Raw genomic sequence first — 10,412 nt, forward strand, 5'->3', positions numbered from 1 at the left:
TTAAATTCTTAAATTCTTAAATTTTAAATTTTAAATTTTAAATTCTTAAATTAAATTTAAATTCTTAAATTCTTAAATTCTTAAATTCTTAAATTCTTAAATTTAAATTCTTAAATTCTTAAATTTAAATTCTTAAATTCTTAAATTCTTAAATTCTTAAATTCTTAAATTCTTAAATTCTTAAATTCTTAAATTCTTAAATTCTTAAATTCTTAAATTTTAAATTCTTAAATTTAAATTTTAAATTTTAAATTCTTAAATTTTAAATTCTTAAATTTAAATTTTAAATTCTTAAATTCTTAAATTTTAAATTCTTAAATTCTTAAATTTTAAATTTTAATTCTTAAATTCTTAAATTCTTAAATTCTTAAATTTTAAATTCTTAAATTTAAATTTAAATTTTAAATTCTTAAATTAAATTTTAAATTCTTAAATTCTTAAATTTTAAATTTTAAATTTTAAATTTTAAATTCTTAAATTTTAAATTCTTAAATTAAATTTAAATTCTTAAATTTTAAATTCTTAAATTCTTAAATTCTTAAATTCTTAAATTCTTAAATTCTTAAATTCTTAAATTCTTAAATTCTTAAATTCTTAAATTCTTAAATTCTTAAATTCTTAAATTCTTAAATTCTTAAATTCTTAAATTCTTAAATTTTTAAATTCTTGAACTTTTAATTTCTACGTCATCCTGAATCATAATAAATACACTTTTTTTGAAGTCATATTTTAGGTTAGAAACTCAAATTTAGGGGATTTAGAGATTGGAAATTTTGACTGTTCCTATTTTATTTATATTTTAGTTTTAAAGAATTTGATTTACAGATTTTTTTAATTTTACTTGTATTTGAAATTATAATTTCTTTAAGTTTCTATCTTATTATTTTTATCTGTATGTTTTAAATTTGTAGTGTTCTGAACTCATAAATATAAAAAAAACTTTAGTTATTTTATTTAAATTTTTTTGCAACCTTTTTTTTATTTGGAATTTTTTAAATATAGAATGTTTGAACTTTAATCATTTTAAAATATTTAGTTTTTAATTATTTGATTTTTTAAGCTTTGAACTAGTGATTTATTTTTTTTTCTGGTATAATTATTTGTATTTTTAAATTTCTCAAATATCTGATTTAATGTTTATTGTTAAGTTTCTGGATGTGGAAATATTAGTTTTTTTATATTTTTAATTATGGATTTCTTAATTTCCAGATAGCTTAATTTATGTGTATCAAAATTTTTGAGTATGTTATAATTTTTTTATTTGTCAATTTTACTGCGTCATAGTTGATCTTTCATGTTACATCCAGTCATGATTTATTTATGTTACCCTGAATAATCTTTCAAACATTCTGCTATTAAACATGTTTTTATGGTCCCTTCTATATAAAACCTTTGTTTGTCTTTTTTATCATAATTATTAAACGTACCTGCCAATTTGTAAAATTGTTTACCTAATGTAACATTTTTAAGTTGTTTCAAATATATGATTTCTACCTATGCATAATTAATTTCTAGTTACTTAATAAATAATACATCCCTGATTTTTTAAATAAAATGTTGAGCTGCATAAAAAAAATGTCCCAGTTCTAGAGGTTAACTTCCTTCAATTGCTTTTTTGTCAACCATTTTTTTTTAATATCTTGAAATAATTAAAAAAAATAATACCCAATTTGAGTAAATCCACTCAACTGTGTACAATGTTGCAGAAAAAGTACTGGAACGCGCTACCCAGGCAACATTTTTACCGCTTCTCTCCTTGCAGAACTTCTGCAAAAGAGAGAGATGAATAGAGCGAGCTAAAAAGTACGGGAACGTGCTGCAAAAAAGTGACTTATGCTGGCTGCAGAATTCTGCAGAAGCTGCAGAAATTCTGCAATTCTGCAAGTACGGGAATAGACCTAATGATCGAGCAGTAGCTGTCACAGCCCTGCGAAGTATGTTGGCTGACATATCGGGCAGTCAGTCAAAAAAAACCAGCTAGAAGTCGCCTGACAAAAAATTTTTGCTAGAAAGAGATAGGAAACCTGATGCAAACAAACGTCCAGCTGTCATGTAAACATACTTTGAATGTGTTGGTAAATTTCTGACTAGAAAGCCTTATGGCAGATAAATTATTTTTTCTGAAAATCAGCCTTTACATTTTTAATCCCGGCATTCCGTGTGGTCGCCAACGTTTCAATTAATGTTGATCATTTTCATCTCGACGTGCAAAAATGCTGTCACTTTGAGAGTGCTGTCAGTTGAATTAAATGTAAACAAATCGATGTTTTGGTTCCGTTCTCACCGAAAAAGAAGGCATTTTTCTGAATAATAATTGTTTCAATAGTTTGCCGGAAAATGTCCGATCCGTTCAACGAGCCGATGCTGGCCACCGGTGGGTACGACCACACGATCAAGCTGTGGCAGCCGTACTCGGGCTTTTGCTACCGCACACTTCAGCACACCGATTCCGTGAGAAAATTGATGATTTCCCGTTCCGGGACCGGTTTATTTAAATGTCTCGTTTTTTTTTTACAGCAAGTAAACGCACTGGACATCATCCCGAACGGGACGATTCTGGCGGCGGGCGGCTACCAGCACATCCGGCTGTACGACATGAACTTTAGCTATCCGGTGGTCAACTTTGAGTGCGTCATGAAGAACGTTACGCGGGTTGGGTTCCAGGAGGACGGCAAGTGGATGTACACGGGCGGGGAGGACTGCAAGGTGCGCATTTGGGACATGAGCTCGCAGAGCCCGGCCTGCAAGCGGATGTTTGACTGTTTGACGCCGGTGAACGCGGTTTGTCTGCACCCGAACCAGGTCGAGCTGGCGATCGGGAGTCAGGGCGGGAGCGTTTATTTGTGGGACGTCAAGTCGGACGTGCACGAGCAGCTGATTCCGGAGGTGGAGGCCTCGATCCAGGACATTGCGATCAGTCCGAACGGGGCGTTTATGGCGGCGGTTAACAATAAGGGCAATTGTTACATTTGGAGTTTGAGGAACAGTTCGAACAGTGAGACGCAGCTGACGCAGACGGATCCGAAGCTGCGGATTGAGGCGCACTCGCGGTACGCGTTGAGGTGCAAGTTTAGTCCGGATTCGAGCCTGCTGGTGACCTGTTCGGGGGATGGGACGGCCAAGATCTACAAGACGGACACGTTTCAGCTGCACGCCGAGCTGAAGATTGAAAAGTACTGGATGTGGGACGCCGTGTTCAGCAACGATTCCAAGTATCTGTTCACGGCGTCGTCGGATGGGCACGCCCGGCTGTGGAAGATTGAGACGAAGTCGATTGAGCGAGAGTACCACGCGCACCTGAAGGCGATCACGGCGTTGGCGTTTCGCGATGTTTCGCCGAAAACGTAATTATTTAAAGGAATAAAAATTGTGCTTGAAAAAAACATGTTTGTGTCACTTTTCCTTAAAAATCCATTCCCTGAGGTTCTAGGGAGTAAAAAAATGAACAATAAATGAATTTGGGTTTTTTGTTGCTTTTTTTTAATTGTTGAACTCTTTAATTTTTAAATTTTTGTTGTCTTTATTTAATTTGAGCATTTTGAATTATTTAAAATGCTCAAATAAAATAAAGACAACAAAAATTTAAAATTAAAGAGTCCTAAAATTAAAAAAATAAAACAACAAAAATTCCAAATTCTTAAATTTATAAATTCTAAAATTTCCCAATTCCCTGATTTACTTAAATCCTAAATGCACAAGTGATATTTTAGGATAAATACAAAAAAAGTGGTATTCTTAAAATTTCAAATTGTTGAATTTTTAAGTTTCTATTACTTATTTTTTTTATTCTAAAACTCTTAAATTCTTACTTTTTTGGATTTAAAAAATGCGTACATTATGAAATTTCTAAATTCATTAATTTATATAAATTCTAAAATTGCTAATTTTTATACTTCCAATTAATTAAATGCTAGGTGTCATATTTTAGGTTGAATTCTTACATTTTTAAAATCTTCAATTCTTTAATTCTTGAACATCAATTCATCAATTGAAATTCTAAAAATGTTAAATTATTAAATTCATTAATTCTTAAATTTCTAAATTCCTTTATTTCCTTAAATTACTTATTTTTTAATTTCCCAATTCTTAAATGCTTGGAGTCAAACTTTAGGTTAAATTCTTTAATTTTTTAATTCTGAAACTATTAAATTCGTCATTTCTTCAATGCTTGAACTTTTTAATGTTTAAATTCTAAAATTATAAATTTTATTAATTTATTATTTCATAAATTATCAAATTTCTAAATTCCTTCATTTTCTTAAATTCTAAAATTAATAATTATTTGAATTTTGAAATTTAAAGATGATTGGAGTAATATTTAAGGTTAAATTCTGAAATTTCAAAATTCTTAAATTAAAAACTCTAAAAATGTTAAATTTTAAAATTCCTCAATTTTTAAATTTCTAAATTCCTTTATTTTCTTAAAGGCTTGGAGTTATACTTAAGGTTAAATTTTTAAATTCCTGAATTTTTAAATATTGAAAATCTTAAATTTTTGAATTCTTAAACTCTTAAATTCTTTAATTCCTAAATTCTTAATTTTTAGATTTTTCAATTTTTAAATTAGTAAGCTTTAAATTTATAAATTCCTTAATTTTCTTAAATTCTAAAATTATATTTTTTTAATTTTGAAATTTATGAATGCTTGGAGTCATTTCTAAATTTTTCAATTTTAAAATTCTAAAATTTTTAATTCTATAAGTTTTTAGATTCTTGAGTTTTTTATTCTAAAATTTTTAAATTCCTGAATTTTCAAATTCCTAATTTTTTAAATTTTTCAAAAAAATTCTAAAATTCCAAATTTAGATTCTTTAAGAGTTTAAGAATTTAAAAGGAATCCAAGAATTTAAAAATTAAAAAATTTAGGAATTTAAAATTTTTTAGAATTTGAAAATTTAAGAATTTAACCTAAAATATAACTCCCAGCATTTAAGAACTTGGAAATTTAAAAATTTGTAATTTAAGAATTTAAGAAAATTAAGAGATTAAAAGAACTTAAGAATTGAGGAATTTAAAAATTTAATAATTTTACATTTTTAGAAAAAAGTAAAATTCTTAAATTTTTAAATTATCAAATTCCTCAATTCTTAAGTTCTTAAATTTTTAAATTATTAAATTCCTCAATTCTTAAGTTCTTAAATTTTTAAATTATTGAATTCCTCAATTCTGAAGTTCTTAAATTTTTAAATTATTAAATTCCTCAATTCTTAAGTTCTTAAATTTTTAAATCATTAAATTCCTCAATTCTTAAGTTCTTTGAATCTCTTAATTTTCTTAAATTACTAATTTTTAAATTTCCAAGTTCTGAAATGCTGGGAGTTGTATTTTAGGTAAAATTCTTGAAATTTCAAATTCTAAAAATTTAAAATTCCTATTTTTTTTATTTTTAAATTCTTAGATTCCTCAATTTTTAAATTAATAAACTCTTTAATTCTTTGATTCTTGAACTCTAAATTCTTAAATTCTTGAGCTCTTAAATTTTTAAATTCCTCAATTCTTAAATTTACAAATTCCTATTTTTTTTAAATTAATATTTTAGTTTAGAAAATCAAATTTAGATAATTTATAGATTGGAAATCATGATGAGGACATCGGGGAACAGAGTACGAACTGTTTTTAAAAATTTCAAATTCCTGGATTTTTAGATTCTTCCTAGAAATTTTTAAATTATTAAATTCCTCAATTCTTAAGTTCTTTGAATCTCTTAATTTTCTTAAATTCTTAAATTACTAATTTTTAAATTTCCAAGTTCTGAAATGCTGGGAGTTGTATTTTAGGTTAAATTCTTAAAATTTCAAATTCTAAAAATTTTAAATACCTACATTTTTTAATTTTTAAATTCTTAGATTCCTCAATTTTTAAATTCATAAACTCTTAAATTCTTTAACTCTAAATTCTTTAATTCTTGAACTCTAAATTCTTAAATTCTTGAGCTCTTAAATTTTTAAATTCCTCAATTTTAAAGTTCTTAAATTTACAAATTCCTAATTTTTTTTAAATTTAATATTTTAGTTTAGAAAATCAAATTTAGAGAATTTAGAGATTGGAAATCTTGACGAGAACTTTGGGGAACAGAGTACGAACTGTTTAAAAAAAAAAAAAATCCTGGAGTTTTAGATTCTTCCTAGACTATTTTTATAAATTTAGGTAATTCTGTAATTCAAGTTTTATATTTTTTTTTGAGTTTTAAATTTTTGACTTACATTTTTTTTAAATTATGTTTTTTTTAAGTTTTAAATTGTAGCATCGTTGAATATTAGAACTTTCGATGTTTGTTCTTTTAATTTAGAACCTTTGATATTTTTTGATTTTCTGTATTTGTAAAGTACTGAATTTTAAATTTTTGGATCATATTTTTTTTTGAAATTGTGAGTTATTGATTTTTAATTTTTTTTAAATCTCTGATCTTTTTTTAATTTATTAATTTTGAAATATCAAAAAATCAAATTATTCGCTCTACAGCATTGCCTTGGCGTTCTCGATTACGAGATTCCTACTCGAAACTAGGTGTCCGAAGGCTTGATTGTTGAGGCAATTGCAAACCTCTTTTTACACCTAAGCTTCCATCCACCCCGGGATTCGAACTGACGACCTTTGGATTGTGAGTCCAACTGTCTACCAGCGACTCCACCGAGGCAGGACCCAGGGAGACGACTCCTACACCTAGACTGAGCCACAGTTAATTTAATAATCAGCATTTTTAGCAAATTTTCTTAAAACTACCATGGTCGGGCTTTCAGTGTATCGACCTAACCTCTAGGTTAGACCGGGGCCAACATTCACTTCCCTGTCCGACGGAAGGCGTGATCAGACAAATCTCGTCTCAAAATTTGCCAGCGGGACCTTCTGGGATCAAACCCAGGCCGACTGGGTGAGAGGCAACCACGCTTACCCCTACACCACGGTGTTTTTAATATTACAATCATATCTTGTTTTTTAAAGGTCCTTTAAACTTTTTTTTTTGTGTTTTTGAAAGAGCCTTGAGTCAGGGGTCTTCTAAAACACTAAATTTTGTTTATTAGACCATTAAAAAAAACTTCAGATATATATTTTTGAATTTCTTCTACAATTTCTGAATTTCTAAGTTTCTGTGTTTCCCTATTTTTCAGTTTGTGAAACACTTTTTATTTAAAAAAAAAAAGCTGCCATAAAATTTAATGATAATTGTTTGGATTCTGTAAAAAAATACTTTTCGGATATTATTAGAGACTAAATTCCTAATATTTTTCGCAAGAGATTGTTTTTTTAGGGAACGTGACACAATCAAAACGCATCGATTTTTAAACATTTTTTCCTTTATTTCCATTTAAGATTACATTTTATTTTTTGTATATATTTTTGTGTTTTTTGAGAGTAACATATGGCAAAACGCACACACTTTAAAAGGGGGAAACATTCACAAGCACTTACTACTCGTACAGAACGTCGCCGTCGGTCGGTTCCGTGCCGAAGTAGCGGTCGCCAAAGTTTCCAATTCCAGGAATCACGTAAAACTTTTCGTTAATTTCCGGATCGAGCGCGGACGTGACGATTTGCACCTTCGGGAACGCGTACGCAATCGAGTGGACGCCAATTTCGGCCATCAGCAGCGACGCCAGCATGATGTTCTCCTCGGGGACGTCGTGATCGAGCAGGACACGGATCGCCATAATGGCCGCCGCTCCCGTCGCCACGGTCGCGTCCATCAGAATCACGCGATAGTCCTTGATGTCCTTGGCAAGACGCAGATAATACAGTTCCGGTTCGCCGGTCAGCTGGTTCGTCTGGATGAGGATCTTGCCGATCCGGATGTGCTTGCAAACGTCGCTGACGGCCTGCTCCATGGTCTCGCCGGCGCGCAGAATCGACACGCCGCAAATCTTCTGGCAGGCCAACCGTTTGCCCTTGTACGGAACGTTCTGGGGCGTTTCCACCTCAACGTTCTTGAACGGAAGCAGCGACAGGGCGTACTCCAGGACCAGCCGGATGAGCCGTTTCGAGTAGAAGATAAACTCGTCCCGCGGCGTGCTGGCGTTCCGGATGAACGTGTGCAGGCCCTTAATCTGGGGCGTCGTTGGCAGCAACTTGAGAGAATCCGGCATCGGCTGGCCAATGTAAGAATGGGCAAGAGCTTCCCGCAGCTTGAAGCCTCTCAGCTGCAGCTGCGTGTGGACATGTTGGACAATCAGCTGGATCGCGACCATGTTGCTGGATCCGCGAGGAACGATAATATCCGCATGTGCCATCGTCGGCGCAATGTAATTGCTGTACGCCGGCTTCACCATCGTCGAGTACTGTTTCAGCACACCCTCCAAATCCCGGCCACGCTGTTGAATGTCCCTCTTCAAACGCCGCGCCAAACGGATGTCCGAATCCGTGTCCACAAAGATCTTCATGTCCAGCATTTTCACAATCTCCGGGTTGTGAAACGTCAAAATCCCCTCAAATATAATTACATTCGCCCCGTACATCGTCTTGGTGTGCTGCTCGCGCGAGTGCGTCACAAAATTGTACACCGGAACCTCAACCTTCCGGCCCTCCTTCAGCCGCTGCAGCACGTCCTTCATCAGCTCAATGTCGAACGCGTCCGGATGGTCAAAGTTGTACTCGTTCCGCAGCGCTTGGTGGTGCTGCTTCTCGTTTAAAATCTTGTAAAAACAGTCCATCGACAGCAGCGTCACCCACGGAACATCCAGGCTCTCGATGATCTTCTGCGCGACCGTCGTCTTGCCAGAAGCGCTCCCACCGCAAATACCTAAAATTAAGCTTGTGTTTTTAATAAGTCAGAAAAGTTTTTCAAAATTTAAAAAAAAAATTCCTAAAGTTTACTTTTTATATTATTTATTTTAGTTAAAAGAAAGTTTTTTTCATGTAAACATTATTCAAAATTGTTTTTAAAAAGTTTTCAAAAAATTATAAAAATATATTCAAAAATAAGGAATTAGAAATTTCGATAGTAACTTCTAAATCCACGATAAAGATATCATTTTTTTTAAGTTTCACAAATTTTACATTTACAAATTTGAAAAAAAAAAAACATATTCTTTTTATTTTGCATTGTTTATAGTTTTTTAATTTATAGCAAATTTATAGATTTTTTTTTATTTATCTTGATTTTCTATTGCTTATTTTTTATGGTTTTAAAATTTATTATTTAGTTTTTCAACTTTAAATTTTTCGACTTTTCATTGTTTAATTTGGTTTTTGTTTTTAATTTGTTTTAATTTAAAAAAAAAACATTTTTTAATTTTTTTATTGTTTAAAAAAAACGTTAAAATGAACAATATTTCAACAATATTCAAGATTAAAAAAATATTAAAAGTTTAAAAAATCAAAAAAAAATGTGTCTTTTTTTTATTTGTCTTTCGACTTTTTACTCTCCAATTAACTTTTGTAAAAAAAAAACATTTTTCTTATTTTTTTTATTGTTTGAAAAAAATAATAAAAAAAACATTGCTGTGTAACTTGTGTAACAGATGGATTATGGATGGTCCCTTTACAGAAAAATATTTTTTTTTTAAATTTATTGTCTTTTTTTTATTTTTCAAAAACCTTTAATAAAAAAAAATAAATAAAAAAAATAGTATCACGAATTTTGATACTAATTTCTCAATCCAAAATCGGGATTTCAAGTTAAAAAAAACGGAAAATAAAAAAAAAATTAAAAATTGGTTCTTCTTATGGCCAATTTTCAAGTAATTTTATCTGGCATTCCTCGAAGAGAAAGGCAACAAGTCTTCTAAAATCTTGCGATTGAATTTATGTTTGAAATTTAATATCATTACGCCAAACGTCCGATACACCCACCTATAACAAACGGCTCCACCTGCTGCCCCGCGCAATTATACCACGGCGGCCGCCCCGCCGTATAGATCGTCCGGTGATTCGCCCGGATGATCGCCTCGTTCGTGCAGTTCGTCGTGTTCTGGTTCACGGAAGTGGTCCGCTGGCGGCGCGGCTTCGGCGAACGGACCTGCGACCCGGAAGAGTTCGACCGCTGGCAGGTGCGCTGGTTCGGCACCGTCGTCGGCGACGCCGGACAGCACTCGATCCGGTCCAGTTCCGGTCCCTCGATCACTTCCTCCTTCTGCTCGGCCGAATCGCTGTCCGACGAGGCGGAACTCAGCGCGTTCTGGCTGTCCTTCGACACGGCCGTCTGCGCACTCGTGTCCAGAACCATCGCGGCAATTGGATGGAATTGAAATCAATTAACACTTGGAGCTCGAAAAAAAAATTCTTCCTTATTCTGCCACGTTCCGAGGACCGACTTGCGAAATGAGAGCACACCGATTTTCTTCCGAAAAAACAAGAAAAATGCTGACTTTTCTGAGGTTGTCAAAAGTTGTTGTTGTTTTTGCTGCTGCACGCTGAACGAAACCAAACCAAATTTCTGCTAAATTTCCAATTCGACCAACTTTCAGTCAATCTCCCTG

At 31.9% G+C, this 10,412-nt stretch overlaps 2 protein-coding genes across 2 annotated transcripts; one reads left to right on the forward strand and one right to left on the reverse strand.

Annotated features, from left to right (window-relative positions):
• The first annotated feature begins 2,236 nt into the window (after nucleotides 1–2,236).
• LOC6045728 (protein LST8 homolog) lies at nucleotides 2,237–3,383 on the forward strand. The gene is made up of 2 exons (XM_001863001.2): nucleotides 2,237–2,451; nucleotides 2,518–3,383. Exons 1-2 carry the CDS (start codon nucleotides 2,338–2,340, stop codon nucleotides 3,346–3,348), a joined length of 945 nt encoding a protein of 314 aa, XP_001863036.1. The 5' UTR covers nucleotides 2,237–2,337; the 3' UTR covers nucleotides 3,349–3,383.
• A 3,894-nt stretch (nucleotides 3,384–7,277) lies between these two features.
• Nucleotides 7,278–10,323, reverse strand: LOC6045730 (uridine-cytidine kinase-like 1). The gene is made up of 2 exons (XM_001863003.2): nucleotides 9,787–10,323; nucleotides 7,278–8,734 (listed from the first exon to the last, which is right to left on the reverse strand). The coding sequence occupies exons 1-2, from the start codon at nucleotides 10,157–10,159 to the stop codon at nucleotides 7,410–7,412; spliced, it is 1,698 nt and encodes a 565-aa protein (XP_001863038.1). The 5' UTR covers nucleotides 10,160–10,323; the 3' UTR covers nucleotides 7,278–7,409.
• Between the last annotated feature and the right edge of the window lie 89 nt (nucleotides 10,324–10,412).

This window comes from Culex quinquefasciatus, chromosome 1, assembly GCF_015732765.1.
Source record: "Culex quinquefasciatus strain JHB chromosome 1, VPISU_Cqui_1.0_pri_paternal, whole genome shotgun sequence".
Taxonomy (NCBI): Eukaryota; Metazoa; Arthropoda; class Insecta; order Diptera; family Culicidae; genus Culex; species Culex quinquefasciatus.

Excerpts from the sequence above, each read along its gene's own strand:
- LOC6045728 (XM_001863001.2), top strand. The coding sequence starts at position 2,338 with ATGTCCGATCCGTTCAACGAGCCGATGCTGGCCACCGGTGGGTACGAC. Across the intron at positions 2,452-2,517 it reads CACTTCAGCACACCGATTCC|CAAGTAAACGCACTGGACAT; the intron begins GTGAGAAAATTG and ends TTTTTTTTACAG.
- LOC6045730 (XM_001863003.2), bottom strand. The coding sequence starts at position 10,159 with ATGGTTCTGGACACGAGTGCGCAGACGGCCGTGTCGAAGGACAGCCAG. Across the intron at positions 8,735-9,786 it reads GGTGGAGCCGTTTGTTATAG|GTATTTGCGGTGGGAGCGCT; the intron begins GTGGGTGTATCG and ends GCTTAATTTTAG.